The 20162-nt window shown below is 32.1% G+C and overlaps 2 protein-coding genes across 3 annotated transcripts in view; one reads left to right on the forward strand and one right to left on the reverse strand.

Moving 5' to 3' along the window:
• Window positions 1-20162, reverse strand: part of LOC119607822 — a 63998-nt gene that overhangs the window by 12403 nt on the left and 31433 nt on the right. The gene's annotated exons all lie outside the window — the stretch shown is intronic.
• Window positions 13093-14169, forward strand: LOC119607823 (calcineurin subunit B type 1-like). The gene is made up of 3 exons (XM_037961929.1): window positions 13093-13685; window positions 13743-13850; window positions 13907-14169. The coding sequence occupies exons 1-3, from the start codon at window positions 13323-13325 to the stop codon at window positions 14114-14116; spliced, it is 681 nt and encodes a 226-aa protein (XP_037817857.1). The 5' UTR covers window positions 13093-13322; the 3' UTR covers window positions 14117-14169.

Consider the following 20162-nt stretch of genomic DNA (forward strand, 5'->3'; position numbering starts at 1 on the left):
TAGACTATAGACTAGACTATAGACTAGACTATAGACTAGACTATAGACTAGACTATAGACTAGACTATAGACTAGACTATAGACTAGACTATAGACTAGACTATAGACTAGTCTATAGACTAGACTATAGACTAGACTATAGACTAGTTATAGACCAGAATTTAGTTCGGACTATATAAAAAACTATAGTCTAAACCATTCTACAGTCTACATTGTAGACTCTACAATATAATCCGGACTATAATTCATACTATAGTGCAGATTTTAGCCAAGACTAAATGCCAAACTGTTGTCAGTTGTTTCTTCTTAGAAAACTTAACCCATAGTGCAATTTTTGCTGCATTTGCTTTTGTTTGTACCTTTGACAAAAGCCAAAATATTATAGAAAAAGTTAAACAAAATGATTTAAAGAAATTGCAACAATATTTTAACAATTGTTTATAGAAAAAACAATAACAACAACAGCAACAAAAACGATGACAACACGACAAGAAAAATTGGAGAATCAACAAAAGTCTATCACTTGGTAAATCGTTAACAGATGCTGTTAAACTTCAAATAAAAATTATAGAAAATATCAAAAGCGGAGAAAAACCTTTAAACAAAAGAAAATAATAAAAAAACGTTATAAACATTTAATAAATGACGTGATGGTTAACGTGCAACTAACTGTCTGCCACCTGCTTTAGACATTAGACATTATCAATGAATAAAAAAAAGAAATAGTAAAAGACAGACAGATAGATAGACGCAACAACACAGATTAAAGACTAAAAAGAAAAATTTAAAAATATTTTGCTTACAAAATGCTTTAACTGGCTTTGTGCAGAAATGTAGAAAACTGCTTATTTCCTTATTTGTTTAAAACCAAAAAAAACAAAAGATGTGGGCCTTAGAAAAAAAGTCCTGTCTAGTTAACATTTATTTTACATATAATTCCCATTTAAATAGTTTATAAACTATGTTGTTGGCAAGTACAATAACAAGTACTTAACAAAAACAAAGTTTTCTTAATGATATTTTGCATTTGAAGACAGAAAAATGCAAAAAAAAACTGAAAAATAATGTTAGTAGCAGCCGCTTAGTTAAAACCGGAACCGGATGCCAAATATGAGTTTTAACATTAAAGATCTCATAACATTATTTGTTTTTGTTTGTATTTTGTTGTATTTTGCTTCAGTTTATTTCGAATAATTTATGGAGCGTAACAAAATGTAAATCGAATAATAAAAAAATACATCATATAAGATGCATAAATTGCAATCTGAATCTTTGAGAGATTAAAAATGGAAAGCATGAAATTGGTATTAATATTAATAATATTTATCTTTTTGTTGTGTTTTTTCCAATTTTCAAAATATTGGTCAAGTTTGTGTTAGAATTTTTATGAAGATTAATTAGTTCAAGTTATTAATTACATTTAATTGATTCATCAAATTTGATTAATTAATGTTTCAAATAAGTAGTTGATAAACAATGAATATTGAAAACTATAACACAGTGGTTTAGGAAGGTTTTATTTTGGAAATAGTTCTCTAACTGTTAGAGATATCAATGGAAGGTTTAGCTGCAAGTCAGTAACGAGGATTGCACTGAAACAGTTGGATGTCCCACCTTCCAAGGTAGAGTAAATGTCAGGTTAACACAGTAGTTATCTGTCATTCAATTCCATTTTCTTTATACATGAAGATAGGAAATGTCGGGATGTCGTGGGAAGTTTTAGGTGCTGTTCTAATCTCAACAGTTGTCATTTTGTGACCTGTTACGCGACTTTGGTTGAAGTTTACTTGTTCCAGTCGGGGCAAAAATTTCAATGTGCTTAACGTGAACACCTGCCTTGACGGCCTTAGTTCACGGTGGTCGTTTTCAACCAACTTGGGACGGTCCAGCATTCGCCCCTGAATCCTTTAATGAAGAACTCAGGTGGCAATTCTTTGTACATAGCTGCGCCGGTCCAAGCACTTTGCTTAAGTACTCGAGCTATGTATCTACTCTCTTGCTATAGCAGTCCCGTGGCGGAATGGCAGGCAGCATGGGATCAATCTTAATGCACAACCCGACAAGGAAAAACCAATTACTGGTCTAAAGTCAATAGCAGGGGAGACTACCCCAACATCAGGTGAAATCAATCCTCCGGTAAACTGTGGCCGTAAAGGGTGACCACCCTTTCGATGCCATGAAAGATTACATTATTTAAAATGCAATCCCCATCATCTAATGACCAATTCCAGGGCATTACTTAACCTATTAAAGCCCGCGCAACCAAACTACAGAGACGGCTCTGTTAAGTCAGCAACAGCACCTAGGGACAAATTGGTAGACCGAATCACGGACTCCATAATAACTTGAAAAGACTTATTTCAGTGGACCTACTGCTTTGTGTTAAGCATGATTAGAGTAAACTCCAAACACACCCAACCATGAAGTAAAATTGCCGATAAAACAAATATTAAACATCCATCAACAAACCGCTCAAAAACCATCAATGATACTTAAGTATGCAGCAAAACACCAAACCATCATTTTCACTCCTCTTCAACCTTCCCAACTCCATCCATCTTCACAACACAACCATCTCTTCCGACACAACCGTCTACACCATCCAACCATCTCTTCCATCAGATACATCATATCCAACAGTCAACACAACATTTTAATGATCAATCTATGCATTATCAGGTCATTCTCTTCATTTTATTCCACAGCCTACTCTATGGTTTGTACCCCTCTACCGACGATAACAGAGACTTTTCTTTAAAAGATATTACTTCTCCGTGAATCAAATCAAACCAACTGTCCCTTCCCGCGAATTTGGATACAAATAACAGAGACTATATTAATTAATTGACCGCCAGGTCAAAGTCCTTTAGGAAACTGACCACCCGTAGTAGCAGATTATCTGGTGTTCTGGTTAGACCTCATGTCAAATCATTCCAAGGAAAGGCCGAGTTTATAGTGCCGGCAGACTAGGGGTATTGGTAGCACATCTTTTCCCCGGGATATTGCAATAACACCAAGATGGAGATTTCACCAAGGTAACATGCCCCCGGTGGTTTTCAGACGGGGCAATTGGTTCAGCTATCAGGCAAAAATTGAGACTACGCTGCTCACGCGTGTAAAAAGTACTTTTTAAAAGTCTTGGAGTGGTTCAAAACTAATCCAAATATATGGAAAAAAACATACTACATTTAACATTGTGATGTCCTAGGTGAGGATCGCGTAAAATCTATCCATGCGTTACATCAGAGAAACCCAAAACAACTCCCTTGGCAAAATTGTGGGAATAAAAGACATGCGGCGGTTCTTTGTAATCTAGGTTTTCGACCATGTTGTTAAAAAACAGTAAAGGTCTTGGCATGAAAGATTAAGCTCTAGATGCTGTTTCTGAAACAACAGTATCATTTCGATAGTGTAGTTGTGCGGTCCTTAAAAGGTGGTGATGCTTCAGCATACGCTCAGCGGTTAGGCAGAGGCATAGTGGCGTATTAATATCGATCATTGGGTCTCATTGATACTCAATTGTGTGATTGCCTTCTTCTTATCGGGAATTTATCGGGTCTTACTCATGATACTATGCGAATTGATAGCAAAGATTGAGGAATGCATTTAAGTTAGTTTCTTGAGTATGAGGATCAGTTGATCTTAATGAATCGCGGTTTCATTTAGGCAGTTAGAATTCAGTAAAGGGTAGCACACAGCTATCCTTAATTTTGGGGATAAAAAACCTAAACCCAATTTATTTAAAACTTGTATTGGATATTTATATTACAAAATATGTATATATAAAAACTTGTATATATACTCAGGTGTACGGTAGATACATCATACTCGTTGATTCATTCAATGCTCATCACATGGTCGTCGCTATTAAATGATCGTGGTCGCATCTTCTTTGTTGTTGACTTTGCCGCTTAAAATGTATGTATTCATGTTGCAGTTTTTTTTCGCTTTTCATTTGATTCCCACAACTTCCTATTTAGATTGTCTGTATACATTCGTTGTTAACTTGAAATTTAATGGTTTTTATTTTTTTTTTTGCTTAAAAAACAAAATAAATATAAAATGCAAAGTATCATCAATAGGTTTAAGTTTTTTAAACCAACCAAGTCTCATCTATAGTTTTAACTATATTTCACTGTAGTTTTTATTTTAATCTGTAGATTTAAAACCCCTCCTCTGGCCGTTGCATTTTAACATTTGTGGGATTTAGTTTTTTTTTTGTTTTTTGCTGATAAACTTTGCTAATTTATCTATTTCGTTTTTCCACTATTTTCAAGATTTTCATTGTGACAATATGAAGAAGGCATGAACAAACCACTGAGTGTGTATAGACATGTGATTGACTGAATATCTGTTTGAATAGATATTTAAATAAATGATTGAATGATATAATGCAACAAGTACAAATATAAATCTAAATTTAAATTGTATCTAAAGATGAGAATTTATGTTTGTGTGGTGTGATTATTGTTGATATCACAAGTGTATAACGAGCACACAGCAAAAGGGGGGAAAGGGGGGGAGGAGAGGGAGCAGAGGGGGCAGAAAGGAAAGAAAAGCATAAAAAAGCGAGAAGGAAAGAGGGGAGGGGGGGAAGGAAGGACAGAGGGAGGGGCAAGAAGGAAGGGGGAAGGGGAGGGGGTAGGGGGGGGGGAACGAACGAACGAACGAACGAACGAACGAACAACGAACAAGAACGAACGAACTAACTAACGAAACGAACGAAACGAACGAAACGAACGAAGAACGAACGAACGAACGAACGAACGAACGAACGAACGAACGAACGAAGAACGAACGAACGAAAACGAACGAACGAACGAACGAAAGAACGAACGAAAACGAACGAACGAAGAACGAACGAACGAACGAAGAACGAACGAAAACGAACGAACGAACGAACGAACGAACGAACGAACGAACGAACGAACGAACGAAGAAACGAACGAACGAACGAACGAACGAACAACGAGAACGAACGAACGAACGAACGAACGAACGAACGAACGAAACGAACGAACGAACGAAAAGAACGAAAAACGAACGAACGAAAAGAACGAACGAACGAAACGAACGAACGAACTAAACGAACGAACGAACGAACGAACGAACGAACGAACGAAACGAACTAACGAACGAACGAACGAAAAGAACGAACGAACGAACTAACGAACGAAACGAACGAACGAACGAACGAACGAAACGAACGAACGAACTAACGAACGAACGAACGAACGAAACGAACGAACTGAAACGAACGAAAACGAACAACGAACAAACTAAAACGAAACAACGAACGAACGAAACGAACGAAAACAACGAACTAACGAAACGAACGAACGAACGAACGAACTAACGAACGAACGAAAACGAACTAACAAAACTAACTAAACGAACGAACTAAAAAACTAACGAACTAACACTAACGAACTAACTAACTAACAACGAAAGAACGAACTAACAACTAACGAACTAACTAAACTAACTAACTAACTAACTAACAACTAACTAACTAACTAACTAACTAACTAACTAACTAACTAACTAACTAACTAACTAACTAACTAACTAACAACTAACTAACTAACTGTAAGTCCCAAACATATGCTCATTAGCCCATCATTTGCTGAATCGATTTAGCTATGTTCGTCTGTCGTCCGTCTGTGTGTCCATGTAAATTTTGAGCTTCTTTTGGCCCAAAGACGGAGCCTATTGAAAATGGTTAAAATCGCTCCATTATTTCGCCTAGTCCCCATACAACTCTAAAAATCGCCAAATATTAAAACTGTAAATTCAAATTGTACCGCCAAGTAATTATCGGTATTCATTTAACCCTAGACCCTACACAAACTCCCCTTCAGAAATATATCACGATGAAATTATGTATAAATAACTTAAATCTAGACGTAAATCTCTCTACTAAAAATAAAAATCCCCTCTAATCAATTATACTTGATTTTTTAGTTTTAATGCCGGCTATCAAATATTTATAAGACAAATTTTCATAAAAATTTGAACTTGTCAGGAATTAAATTCCCAAAATTCTTTTATTATTTAAAAAATTATTTATTTAAATAAGAATTTAGAAGTGTATTTTTATCACATTCATTATGAAATTTTTCTTTAAAATAGCACACAATTATTAACCTTCAATTATTTAACAAAAAAAATATATTTTAGATTTAATAAATACAAGCTAAAGAAAACTAGTTTTACAAAAGCAGAAAATTGGTAAAAATATAAAAAATTTAAAAATATCAAAAAACTATAAACTAACAAAAAGGTGTTAAATATCAAGTTACTACCACAATAGAATCGACATGAACATAAGACCAGAGAGGTTTGCAAGGAAAAGTGTAGGAAAATTAAAAAAACTATTAAAAATTATGTTGTTAAAAATAACAAAATTTTTATAAATTTGTTTGTTGCTGTTAAACAAAAAACTACAAAATTTTACACACATTTTAAAAAAAGCATAAAAACAAATTTTCGTTCATACATATATTTTCCCCCCAAAACGCATGGCGGATGTTCTGGCAGCAAAAAACTTAAAATTTGTTGAAAACCATGTAAAAATTTGTTACATCTTGAAATTTGTTTTTTTATTTTGGTTAAAAAAAGAATAAACCACCGAAAAATTTAATGCTGCTGCTGTTGTTGTTAACATAAACAATTGTTCATAACGCACAACCTCAGCTCACGGTTACTATAACTGGAGGCTCTACAGCATCAGCCCCAAACCAATGACCTCAAAATCTATTAGCATGTCTGGTCATAAAAACAACAAAAGCCAGCAGCAGCAGGCTGTTTTTTTTTGCTTTTTCAAAAGAACCACCAAAAAATTATATATTTTGCAGTTCTTGTTGTTTGTTTAGATTTTTGCATTTTGGTTGTTTTATTACTGTTGGTTTTTTTCTTGTTTCGATCGCAGTCTAATTTGTTGTTTTCTTCAGATTCTTGACCAGAAATTAATGTCAGAAAACTGTGAAGCATGAGTTTAAATCAACAGCTGCCAATTTGTTGTTCAGTTGTAAAAATGCGGCATGAAAAAAAAACAAACAAATTGCTAGTGCAAAAAAAAAAACTATTTTTATGAGTTCATAAGGTCATTTGTCTAAGTTTGTCTAGCAGCAGTATTCTGAATAACAAGAAAATAGTATGGATGGAAAAACAAAACTTGCTAGACTGTTGGCTAGGTGGAAATCTTAGTAGAAATTTTTTGGAAAATATACAAATAAAATGTGCTTTGGATATACAAATACCTCTGTATCCTACATCACCTTATTAAGAGAGATATAATGCGATTTTGTTGATTTTATCTCGTCTATAGTCTAGTCTATAGTCTAGTCTATAGTCTAGTCTATAGTCTAGTCTATAGTCTAGTCTATAGTCTAGTCTATAGTCTAGTCTATAGTCTAGTCTATAGTCTAGTCTATAGTCTAGTCTATAGCCTAGTCTATAGCCTAGTCTATAGTCTAGTCTATAGCCTAGTCTATAGCCTAGTCTATAGTCTAGTCTATAGTCTAGTCTATAGTCTAGTCTATAGTCTAGTCTATAGTCTAGTCTATAGTCTAGTCTATAGTCTAGTCTATAGTCTAGTCTATAGTCTAGTCTATAGTCTAGTCTATAGTCTAGTCTATAGTCTAGTCTATAGTCTAGTCTATAGTCTAGTCTATAGTCTAGTCTATAGTCTAGTCTATAGTCTAGTCTATAGTCTAGTCTATAGTCTAGTCTATAGTCTAGTCTATAGTCTAGTCTATAGTCTAGTCTATAGTCTAGTCTATAGTCTAGTCTATAGTCTAGTCTATAGTCTAGTCTATAGTCTAGTCTATAGTCTAGTCTATAGTCTAGTCTATAGTCTAGTCTATAGTCTAGTCTATAGTCTAGTCTATAGTCTAGTCTATAGTCTAGTCTATAGTCTAGTCTATAGTCTAGTATAGTCTAGTCTATAGTCTAGTCTATAGTCTAGTCTATAGTCTAGTCTATAGTCTAGTCTATAGTCTAGTCTATAGTCTAGTCTATAGTCTAGTCTATAGTCTAGTCTATAGTCTAGTCTATAGTCTAGTCTATAGTCTAGTCTATAGTCTAGTCTATAGTCTAGTCTATAGTCTAGTCTATAGTCTAGTCTATAGTATAGTCTATAGTCTAGTCTATAGTCTAGTCTATAGTCTAGTCTATAGTCTAGTCTATAGTCTAGTCTATAGTTTAGTCTATAGTCTAGTCTATAGTCTAGTCTATAGTCTAGTCTATAGTCTAGTCTATAGTCTAGTCTGTAGTCTAGTCTATAGTCTAGTCTATAGTCTAGTCTATAGTCTAGTCTATAGTCTAGTCTATAGTCTAGTTTATAGTCTAGTCTATAGTAGTCTATAGTCTAGTCTATAGTCTAGTCTATAGTCTAGTCTATAGTCTAGTCTATAGTCTAGTCTATAGTCTAGTCTATAGTCTAGTCTATAGTCTAGTCTATAGTCTAGTCTATAGTCTAGTCTATAGTCTAGTCTATAGTCTAGTCTATAGTCTAGTCTATAGTTAGTCTATAGTCTAGTCTATAGTCTAGTCTATAGTCTAGTCTATAGTCTAGTCTATAGTCTAGTCTATAGTCTAGTCTATAGTCTAGTCTATAGTCTAGTCTATAGTCTAGTCTATAGTCTAGTCTACAGTCTAGTCTATAGTCTAGTCTATAGTCTAGTCTATAGTCTAGTCTATAGTCTAGTCTATAGTCTAGTCTATAGTCTAGTCTATAGTCTAGTCTATAGTCTAGTCTATAGTCTAGTCTATAGTCTAGTCTATAGTCTAGTCTATAGTCTAGTCTATAGTCTAGTCTATTGTCTAGTCTAGTCTATTGTCTAGTCTATTGTCTAGTCTACAGTCTAGTCTATAGTCTAGTCTAGTCTAGTCTATAGTCTAGTCTATAGTCTGGTCTAGTCTAGACTAGTCTTGTCTAGTATAGTCTAGTCTAGTCTAGTCTAGTCTAGTCTAGTCTAGTCTAGTCTAGTCTAGTCTGGTCTGGTCTGGTCTGGTCTAGTCTAGTCTAGTCTAGTCTGGTCTAGTCTGGTCTGGTCTGGTCTGGTCTGGTCTGGTCTGGTCTGGTCTGGTCTGGTCTGGTCTGGTCTGGTCTGGTCTGGTCTGGTCTAGTCTAGTCTAGTCTAGTCTATAGATTAGTCTATCATCAACTCTGTAGTCTACTCTATAGTCTAGTCTATTGAAGAGGCCATAGTCTAGTCTATTGTTTGTGTATGTTGTCTGGTTGTATGGTATAATATAAAGTCTTATCTATAGTCTGCACTACTTGTAGTAGCCTAGTCTGTAGTCGTGATTTAACATTTTAAATTTTATAGTATAAAATATATTGAAATTTTGCATTTATTTTGTAAATTACAGAATTTCCAGACATTTTTTAATCGCTTTACAGCGATTTTTGGGACATGGTTTAAACGGGAATAATGGCAACATTACCTTATATAGAGCCACCCAATCGAAAATGATTTTAAATTCTCCCAATGCTGGCGTGGCATATCACAAAGTCGGACTTGATCAGATGCATTTTTTACTGGATTAGAAACAAAATACTTAAACTGAGTTCAAGTTAAAACATTCTTTAAGCCGTTTGTAAAAATGTTTCTTTAAATTATCTATATATATAAAATTCTAACGTTACTGACTGACTGACTGACTGATTCACTGACTGATTCATCATCGCACAGCCTAAACGGTTGTAGCTAAAGAGCTGAAATTTGGACAGGAGGTTGGTCTCCCGCCAAATAGATCAACTAAGACGGGATTTTTGGAAATTCGAATGTTTAGGGGGTAAAAAAGGGTAAAAACGGGTAAATTCGGTAACCTTATATCTCCTAAACTAGAAAAGATACAAAAACAGCTTAAAGCTTATCGCCGTTCATTTAAAAAATAAACGGACAGGTGTCTGGTACTTTTTTAAAATTCGGCCCCTTTAGGGAATAAACGGGTAAAAACTGTATTTTGGTACTTTTTTCGCACCCCATGTATCTTTTAAACCAGTGCACATTCAAAAAATATTTTTGACTCCTTCATAACTTAACGAAAAAATAAAAATATGAATTTAGTACTTTTTGGATATTCGGACGTTTAAGGGGTTAAAATTGTACCTATTTTTGGTACTTTTTTCATAAAACATTGTTTTTGGTTTATTAACTTATACATATGAATACATAGTAACAGGCTCCCACTACGATGTTGCAACTTTTTGGAATAGAATTTTTATTTCGTTAATGGGGAGGAAAAAAGTACCAAAAGGGGTAAAAACGTGAAATTTGATTTTATTCAACCACAATGATCCAATTTAGATAAAATTTTTAAATTTAGAAACACTAAATATCCTAATGGGGTGTTATTTGGAACCCCGGTATCAAGTGATATTTTTTGGTACTTTTCATTCTCCAACTGGTCCTTTTTGAGTTTTCTATGATATTGAAATAGAAACATGAAATTAATAATAAAGGGACTTTTCGCTACTTTTTCGTTCTACACAGGTACTTTTTTGAGTTTTCTTTAAAATTAAAGCTAGAAACATGAAATTAAGCATGTAGAGCTCGGAGTAAATGAGAATCTATAAAATGGGACTTTTTGGTACTTTTTCGTTCTTCAAAAGGTACTTTTTGAATTTTCTATAATATTGAACCTAGAAACATGAAATTAAACATGTAGAGACTGGAGTAAATGAGAATCTATAAAAGGGGACTTTTTGGTACTTTTTCGTCCTTCGACTGGTACTTTTTGAGTTTTCTATAAAATTTAACCTAGAAACATGAAATTAAGCATGTAGAGCCCTTAGTAAATGAGAATCTATAAAAGGGGACTATTTGGTACTTTTTCGTCTTTCGAATGGTACTTTTTGAGTTTTCTATAAAATTTAACCTAGAAACATGAAATTAAGCATGTAGAGCCCTTAGTAAATGAGAATCTATAAAAGGGGACTTTTTGGTACTTTTTCGTCCTTCGACTGGTACTTTTTGAGTTTTCTATAAAATTTAACCTAGAAAAATGAAATTAAGCATGTAGAGCCCTTAGTAAATGAGAATCTATAAAAGGGGACTTTTTGGAACTTTTTCGTCTTTCGACTGGTACTTTTTGAGTTTTCTATAAAATTTAACCTAGAAACATGAATTTAAGCATGTAGAGCCCAGAGTAAATGAGAATCTATAATAGGGGACTTTTTGGTACTTTTTCGTTCTTCAAAAGGTACTTTTTGAGTTTTCTATAAAATTTAACCTAGAAACATTAAATTAAGCAAGTAGAGCCCTTGGTAAATGAGAATCTATAAAAGGGGACTTTTTGGTACTTTTTCGTCCTTCGACTGGTACTTTTTGAGTTTTCTATAAAATTTAACCTAGAAACATAAAATTAAGCATGTAGAGCCCTTATTAAATGAGAATCTATAAAAGGGGACTATTTGGTACTTTTTCGTCTTTCGACTGGTACTTTTTGAGTTTTCTATAAAATTTAACCTATAAACATGAAATTAAGCATGTAGAGCCCTTAGTAAATGAGAATCTATAAAAGGGGACTTTTTGGTACTTTTTCGTCCTTCGACTGGTACTTTTTGAGTTTTCTATTAAATTGAACCTAGAAACATGAAAATAAGCATTTAGAGCCCGTAGTAAATGAGAATCTATAAAAGGGGACTTTTTGGTACTTTTTCGTTCTTCAAAAGGTACTTTATAAATTTTCTATAATATTGAAAATAGAAACATGAAAGTATGCATGTAGAGCCTGGATTAAGTGAGAAACTATAAAAGGGGACTTTTTGGTACTTTTTTGTTCTTCAAAAGGTACTTTTTGAATTTTCTATAATATTGAACCTAGAAACATGAAATTAAACATGTAGAGCCCGAATTAAGTGAGGACCTATAAAAGGGGACTTTTTGGTACTTTTTCGTTCTTCAAAAGGTACTTTTTGAATTTTCTATAATATTGATCCTAGAAGCATGAAATTAAGCATGTAGAGCCTGGAGTAAATGAGAATCTATAAAAGGGGACTTTTTGGTACTTTTTCGTTCTTCAAAAGGTACTTTTGAATTTTCTATAATATTGATCCTAGAAGCATGAAATTAAGCATATAGAGCCTGGAGTAAATGAGAATCTATAAGAGGGTACTTTTTCGTTCTTCAAAAGGTACTTTTTGAATTTTCTATAATATTGAACCTAGAAACGTGAAATTAAGCAAGTACAGCCAAGATTAAGTGATAACCTATAAAAGGGGACTTTTCGGCACTTTTTCGTTCTTCAAAAGGTACTTTTTGAATTTTCTATAATATTGAACCTAGAAACATGAAATTAAGTACGTAGAGCCCGGAGTAAGTGAGAACATATAAAAGAGGACTTTTTGGTAATTTTTCGTTCTTCAAAAGGTACTTTTTGTGTTTTTTATAACATGAAATTAACCATGTGGAGCCCGGAGTTAATGAGAATCTATAAAAGGGGACCCTTTGGTAATTTTTCGTTCTTCAACTGGTACTTTTTTAATTTTCTATAATATTGAACTTAGGAACATGAAATTAAATAAAAGAGGTCTTTTGTTACTTTTTCGTACTTCATTGGTACTTTTTGAGTTTTCTAAAATATTGAATATATAAACATAAATTTAAATAGGGGACTTTTTTATATTGCAGATATATATACATTTACAATAATATTTATTTTATTTCATTACGATGAGGGTAGCGAAGCACACTGGGTATAGCTAGTGTTATTATATAAATAATCATTTAGTATTACCAAGTGTTTTTTTTTTCAATAAACAAGCTATAATTAAGTTGTAAAATCTGACATTTAATCTAATGGTTTAAAATGCTAATAAAATAATTCTAGCTAAAATTAGTAAAATGTTGTTTTAAATGATGGAAATATTTATATATTGGATTCTAGAAACAATATAAACAAATAAGCAATTAGTTAATTAGTTAAAAAACATAAAACTAACAATTTTCGGAAGACCTGAAGACTGAAATGTATATTTATATGAGAATTTTAAAAAGACTTTGAGACACTCTGTTAAAAAGCACAGAACAAGGACATATGAATATTTAAACAATTGAAAAACCTTTCATTTATCACAATAGACAAAGAAATATTACAGAACATTTATATAAATATTAATAATTTTACAAGAAATAAACAAACTTTTACTTTTACTTCTGGCCAAATAAATTGCAAAAATCAGATAAATAAAAGTCATTACAAGCAAAAACATATAAAGAAACGGAATAATAAAATTCAAATATTTGCGAAGACTAACAAATTCAATTCAACCAATCAGGTGTGAGAGTGTGTGCAACGGTGCAACCAAAATGAATAAACTTGATGCAACATTAGATGATGTGCAAAATACGCGTTTCAGTAACATTTACCATGATTTGATCAAACAAATGTCAAAGCAAACACAATTCACCGAAATGGAAGTGCAAAGTATACTCTTGGTCTATCACAAGTTTGTCTTGGCCAATGGACCCAAGGCCAAATCGATGACCAAAAAACAATTTAATAATTTATTTTTGGTGCTTTTTAAAGTTTACGATTTGCAAATTATCGAACGCATATTAATGTTAATAACATCGGATTTGAAAAAGGAAGTGGATCCTATAGCCTGGGTGAAATTGTTTTCGGTATTTATGTCCAATAAATTGGAACAGAAAATGAAGTTTACTTATCAGGTAAGTTAAAAGAAAATTTTACTTAAACTTGAGCAAATTAAAATTAATTATTAAAAGATTTATAATGTGGGTGCCACGGGTTCATTGACCCGCGAGAATGTCACCTTGGCGGTAGAGAAATTTTTCACCGGAGACGATGAAGATGAGGTTAATGAACTGAGATCGGTAGGTATTTGTTTTCATGATCAAACGATCTTTTATTTTTCGGAAACTTTATGTAGGACATGGTTGAATTATTATTTCGCAAATTCGATGTCGACAAAGATGGTCTCATTTCATATGATGATTATGCCGCTGTTGTAACCAAACAACCCATGTTGTTGGAGTTTTTAGGTCAATGCTTTCCAAATGTTGATGGCATGACTGTCATTGCTTATTGTGCCAATATTTTATCCAAAATCTCATTTCCTAAATCGAATATTGAGGAGTGAATGACTAAATGAATGAATGAATCTATGAATGAATGATTAGCTATCAAAATGATTAATTCGCTTTAAGATTGCATTGATTACAATGAATGAATTAAATAAATAATACAAATTTATAAAAAATTTTTAAATTATCATTTTGTTTTGATGGAGTGATTGTCATTATGTTTAATGTGGTTTACAGCTGTTGCTGTTTTTTTCCTTTTACAAATTCATTGAATGAATTAAACAACAAAGGGCTTAGAGCGTTGATTTTAATACCTAAGAGGGGTTTTTATGATTCATGTTAGACGGTCAAATTTGTATTATTAAAATTTTGTAATTTTCTAAAAATTTAAAAAATTTAGTCTATAGTCTAGTCTATAGTCTAGTCTATAGTCTAGTCTATAGTCTAGTCTATAGTCTAGTCTATAGTCTAGTCTAGTCTCTAGTCTAGTCTATAGTCTAGTCTATAGTCTAGTCTATAGTCTAGTCTATAGTCTAGTCTATAGTCTAGTCTAGTCTAGTCTATAGTCTAGTCTATAGTCTAGTCTATAGTCTAGTCTATAGTGTAGTCTATAGTCTAGTCTATAGTCTAGTCTATAGTCTAGTCTATAGTCTAGTCTATAGTCTAGTCTATAGTCTAGTCTATAGTCTAGTCTATAGTCTAGTCTATAGTCTAGTCTATAGTCTAGTCTATAGTCTAGTCTATAGTCTAGTCTATAGCCTAGTCTATAGTCTAGTCTACAGTGTAGTTCATAGTCTAGTCTATAGTCTAGTCTATAGTCTAGTCTATAGTCTAGTCTATAGTCTAGTCTATAGTCTAGTCTATAGTCTAGTCTATAGTCTAGTCTATAGTCTAGTCTATAGTCTAGTCTATAGTCTAGTCTATAGTCTAGTCTATAGTCTAGTCTATAGTCTAGTCTATAGTCTAGTCTATAGTCTAGTCTATAGTCTATCTATAGTCTTGTCTATAGTCTAGTCTATAGTCTAGTCTATAGTCTAGTCTATAGTCTAGTCTATAGTCTAGTCTATAGTCTAGTCTATAGTCTAGTCTATAGTCTAGTCTATAGTCTAGTCTATAGTCTAGTCTAGTCTATAGTCTAGTCTATAGTCTAGTCTATAGTCTAGTCTATAGTCTAGTCTAGTCTATAGTCTAGTCTATAGTCTAGTCTATAGTCTAGTCTATAGATAGTCTAGTCTATAGTCTAGTCTATAGATAGTCTAGTCTATAGTCTAGTCTATAGTCTAGTCTATAGTCTAGTCTATAGTCTAGTCTATAGTCTAGTCTATAGTCTAGTCTATAGTCTAGTCTATAGTCTAGTCTATAGTCTAGTCTATAGTCTAGTCTATAGTCTAGTCTATAGTCTAGTCTATAGTCTAGTCTATAGTCTAGTCTATAGTCTAGTCTATAGTCCAGTCTATAGTCTAGTCTATAGTCTAGTCTATAGTCTAGTCTATAGTCTAGTCTATAGTCTAGTCTATAGTCTAGTCTATAGTCTAGTCTATAGTCTAGTCTATAGTCTAGTCTATAGTCTAGTCTATAGTCTAGTCTATAGTCTAGTCTATAGTCTAGTCTATAGTCTAGTCTATAGTCTAGTCTATAGTCTAGTCTATAGTCTAGTCTATAGTCTAGTCTATAGTCTAGTCTATAGTCTAGTCTATAGTCTAGTCTATAGTCTAGTCTATAGTCTAGTCTATAGTCTAGTCTATAGTCTAGTCTATAGTCTAGTCTATAGTCTAGTCTACAGTCTAGTCTATAGTCTAGTCTATAGTCTAGTCTATAGTCTAGTCTATAGTCTAGTCTATAGTCTAGTCTATAGTCTAGTCTATAGTCTAGTCTATAGTCTAGTCTATAGTCTAGTCTATAGTCTAGTCTATAGTCTAGTCTATAGTCTAGTCTATAGTCTAGTCTATAGTCTAGTCTATAGTCTAGTCTATAGTCTAGTCTATAGTCTAGTCTATAGTCTAGTCTATAGTCTAGTCTATAGTCTAGTCTATAGTCTAGTCTATAGTCTAGTCTATAGTCTAGTCTATGGTCTAGTCTATAGTCTAGTCTATAGTCTAGTCTATAGTCTAGTCTATAGTCTAGTCTATAGTCTAGTCTATAGTCTAGTATATCTCTAGTCTATAGTCTAGTCTATAGTCTAGTCTATAGTCTAGTCTATAGTCTAGTCTATAGTCTAGTCTATAGTCTAGTCTATAGTCTAGTCTATAGTCTAGTCTATAGTCTAGTCTATAGTTAGTCTATAGTCTAGTCTATAGTCTAGTCTATAGTCTAGTCATAGTCTAGTCTATAGTCTAGTCTATAGTCTAGTCTATAGTCTAGTCTATAGTCTAGTCTATAGTCTAGTCTATAGTCTAGTCTATAGTCTAGTCTATAGTCTAGTCTATAGTCTAGTCTATAGTCTAGTCTATAGTCTAGTCTATAGTCTAGTCTATAGTCTAGTCTATAGTCTAGTCTATAGTCTAGTCTATAGTCTAGTCTATAGTCTAGTCTATAGTCTAGTCTAGTCTATCTAGTCTATAGTCTAGTCTATAGTCTAGTCTATAGTCTAGTCTATAGTCTAGTCTATAGTCTAGTCTATAGTCTAGTCTATAGTCTAGTCTATAGTCTAGTCTATAGTCTAGTCTATAGTCTAGTCTATAGTCTAGTCTATAGTCTAGTCTATAGTCTAGTCTATGGTAGTATCTAGTCTATAGTCTAGTCTATAGTCTAGTCTATAGTCTAGCCTATAGTCTAGTCTATAGTCTAGTCTATAGTCTAGTCTATAGTCTAGTCTATAGTCTAGTCTATAGTCTAGTCTATAGTCTAGTCTATAGTCTAGTCTATAGTCTAGTCTTTAGTCTGTCTATAGTCTAGTCTATAGTCCAGTCTATAGTCTATTCTATAGTCTAGTCTATAGTCTAGTCTATAGTCTAGTCTATAGTCTAGTCTATAGTCTAGTCTATAGTCTAGTCTTTAGTCTAGTCTTTAGTCTAGTCTATAGTCTAGTCTATAGTCTAGTCTATAGTCTAGTCTTTAGTCTAGTCTATAGTCTAGTCTATAGTCTATTCTATAGTCTAGCCTATAGTCTAGTCTATAGTTTAGTCTGTAGTCTAGTCTATAGTCTAGTCTATAGTTTAGTCTATAGTCTAGCCTATAGTCTAGTCTACTATATAGTCTAGTCTATATTATAGTCGATAGTCTAGTCTATAATCTAGTCTGTAGTTTCCCCTAAATATTAGAAATTCCCAAAATCGCTTCTTAGTTGATTTACATTACCAAAAACTACATCTACTGTCTAAATATCATGATTCTAGTTTAAACCGTTTAGGCTGTGCGATAATCAATTAGTCAGTACCTTTGACTTTTTTATATATTTAGGTAATCCGAACACATTATAGTACGTATTGTTTAAATTTAAGTGTTTATTATAAGAAATTTAAATTTTCCAAATGATTATCATTAAAACTTGATTATCATATAAATTAAAGATTACCATAAAATTTGCATGAAAATATCTTATTCACCACAAACCCTAAACTATTATACTAAAACATTATCTTTTATCCAGTGTGAGAATTTTCGTTTTAATTTTAATGTATTACAGCAATCACTATATTTATTTTGATGTTTAATTTTATAATAATAAAAGATCAACCCCCTCTTCCAGCTCCTGCCCACAAAATACCACAAACAAAAAAGTTTCTCATTACAAAATCATCTTTGTTTAATTCCCAGCACAAGTGTGTGTGGTAATCACAATAATGATTACAATGCAAAAGATGATGATAATGATGTTATGATGATCATCATTATGAACAGATAAAATCTGTATTGTCTTTTTTTTTTGTGCTACCACTGTGGCACCCTTTTAACCGCATGAAAGAAAGGCAACAATTTATTTAAAATAATTAAAATACAACAAACCACAATTAAACAAAAGAAACCAAAAGTAAACCACAACAAAAACTAGTGCATTTAATGGAAACTAAAAATAGTTTTGGTAAAAATAGTTTAAACATAATTTGCCAAAACCTCATTGGGGTTTTTTTTTGGAATAAATTTAATGAAATTAACACAGTGACACACACCTAAATGCTGTATAAAAATTTACGATAAAATGACAAAAAAAAAGTATTAAAAGAAACCAGCAAACAATTACAACAAGTTGTTATAAATACTAAGACTTGTGTTTTTGGCTGACATTTTGACACCCCACTGACTAACTTGAGAGACTCAGTGTACATATTACTTGATTTAAGGCTGTGGTGGCATACATGAATCTAATTAATTATTCCAAGATTATTTAAGCATCAAGTGCTTTTTTATTGTTTTTTTACAAAACATAAATTTTGCAAATTGTTGTTGTTTTTTTGTTCATTTCAAACAACAAGAATTGTTAAGTAAAATAATAAAAATTACATAAATTTGTTAAACATCATTTAATCACACATAATATTTTTCTAACTGTTTAATTATTTATGTTTGTTGGTATATTTTAGTTGTTTTTTGTTGTTGTTTTTGCTATATTGCGGTAATTTGTTTATAAATATTTATTAGTAAGTCATATATTGTAATTTATGTTAATTATATACTAGATTTTTTTTATAAATATGTTAATAACATTTTTAGGCTTTTGTTGTAAATCTTGTTTAAGTTTTTTTTGTTTAAAAAATAATAATAAAATTAACACTATTTTTTTAAACTGTTTATAAATTACACCGACCGACAAAAAAAAGTCTAAAACCTGAGATCCGTTCTGAATCCGAATATGACCTCATACTTATTGCATCACATCAAGGATTTGAGATATCGTGTCCTGAAAAACGACAAATTGGCTCTTTTCGAGACCTTATAACAGCGCCAAGACAATTTAATTTATAAAATGTTGTACGCCATTTGAAATTTCATTCTTTCAGTTTTAAAATAAAGGCTTAATATCTGACATATCTTCTTTATTCTTTGAGATATCTTCACCTAAATCTTGAGAACTAACGGGTTTCGGTTTATTCGTGGAATTTATACTTCAAACTACTATAGTGAGGAGGGTGTTATGCTTTCAAAATATTGTTTATAACGAACAAAAATACAGGATCCTCACCTACTTGAAAATGTTTCAATCGACTCAAAACCACTTTCTGACTCGATTTAACAATGTCTGTCCATCCATCAACTTCAACGACTTTATGATGGAGAAATTCTGAGACGGAATGTCGGTGAATAATAAGTACCATATGAAGAGCGAAAAAAGTACAAAAATGTTCCCTTTTACAGATTTAGGACTTTAGGGCAGATTCATTTTTCTCAATATTATAGAATCTTCAGAAAGTAATTTTTGGTTCCCCCTTATAAATTCTTCTAGATAAGTTCAATATTCAAAGAAAATTCTATAAATACAATTTCTAAAACAAAAAAGAAGTATCAAATCCTTTCCCATAAATTAATTCTCATTCAATCAGTAATGAGAACTCCAGTTTTTTGGAATAAGCGAAGATGTTTTAAACAGGGATTTATACTATCAAGAAATTACTCTTGCTCACCGCCAATACTTCACAATCTTATCAACAATATAAATATTAATAGTAACAAGTGACAAACGTTTATAAACAGAATCATAATAAATAAACATTAAAATGTTAAAAATTTATCGCATTTAATAAAAGAAAAAACCAAACAGCAGGTTCAACCAGAACTTTAAAGACAATCATTGCTATTTTTAAAAAAAACATAATTTCAAAAAGATCCTCTTAGATAATAATTTTAAAAATTTATGAAAAATATCTATAAACTGGATTGTTAAAAATAAATGTTTTTTCTCTAATGATTTTATGTGTGTTTATGTAGCTAAGAATATGTATGTTTGTAACATGTGTGAATTTATGAATTTTTAGATTTTTTAAATATAATAACTTGTTTTTAAACTAGACAGATATTTAAAAAAACAAACAATTAGCTGAAATACAAATAATGAGCAAAAGATTAGTTACGGCCTAAAACGATTAAGTGTAAGCTGTTTATAGGGTTTTTTTATTTTTAGATAGCTCGGTAAACAATCGGGACAAGACTATAGATAAGACTACAGAC

Source organism: Lucilia sericata, unplaced genomic scaffold (genome assembly GCF_015586225.1).
Source record: "Lucilia sericata isolate MDLA Ls3-8-SP2 unplaced genomic scaffold, ASM1558622v1 Contig000754F_arrow, whole genome shotgun sequence".
NCBI lineage: Eukaryota > Metazoa > Arthropoda > Insecta > Diptera > Calliphoridae > Lucilia > Lucilia sericata.

Coding starts and splice junctions, on each gene's coding strand:
- LOC119607823 (XM_037961929.1), top strand. CDS start 13,323: ATGAATAAACTTGATGCAACATTAGATGATGTGCAAAATACGCGTTTC. Junction 13,686..13,742: donor AAATGAAGTTTACTTATCAG/GTAAGTTAAAAG, acceptor AATTATTAAAAG/ATTTATAATGTGGGTGCCAC. Junction 13,851..13,906: donor AGGTTAATGAACTGAGATCG/GTAGGTATTTGT, acceptor AACTTTATGTAG/GACATGGTTGAATTATTATT.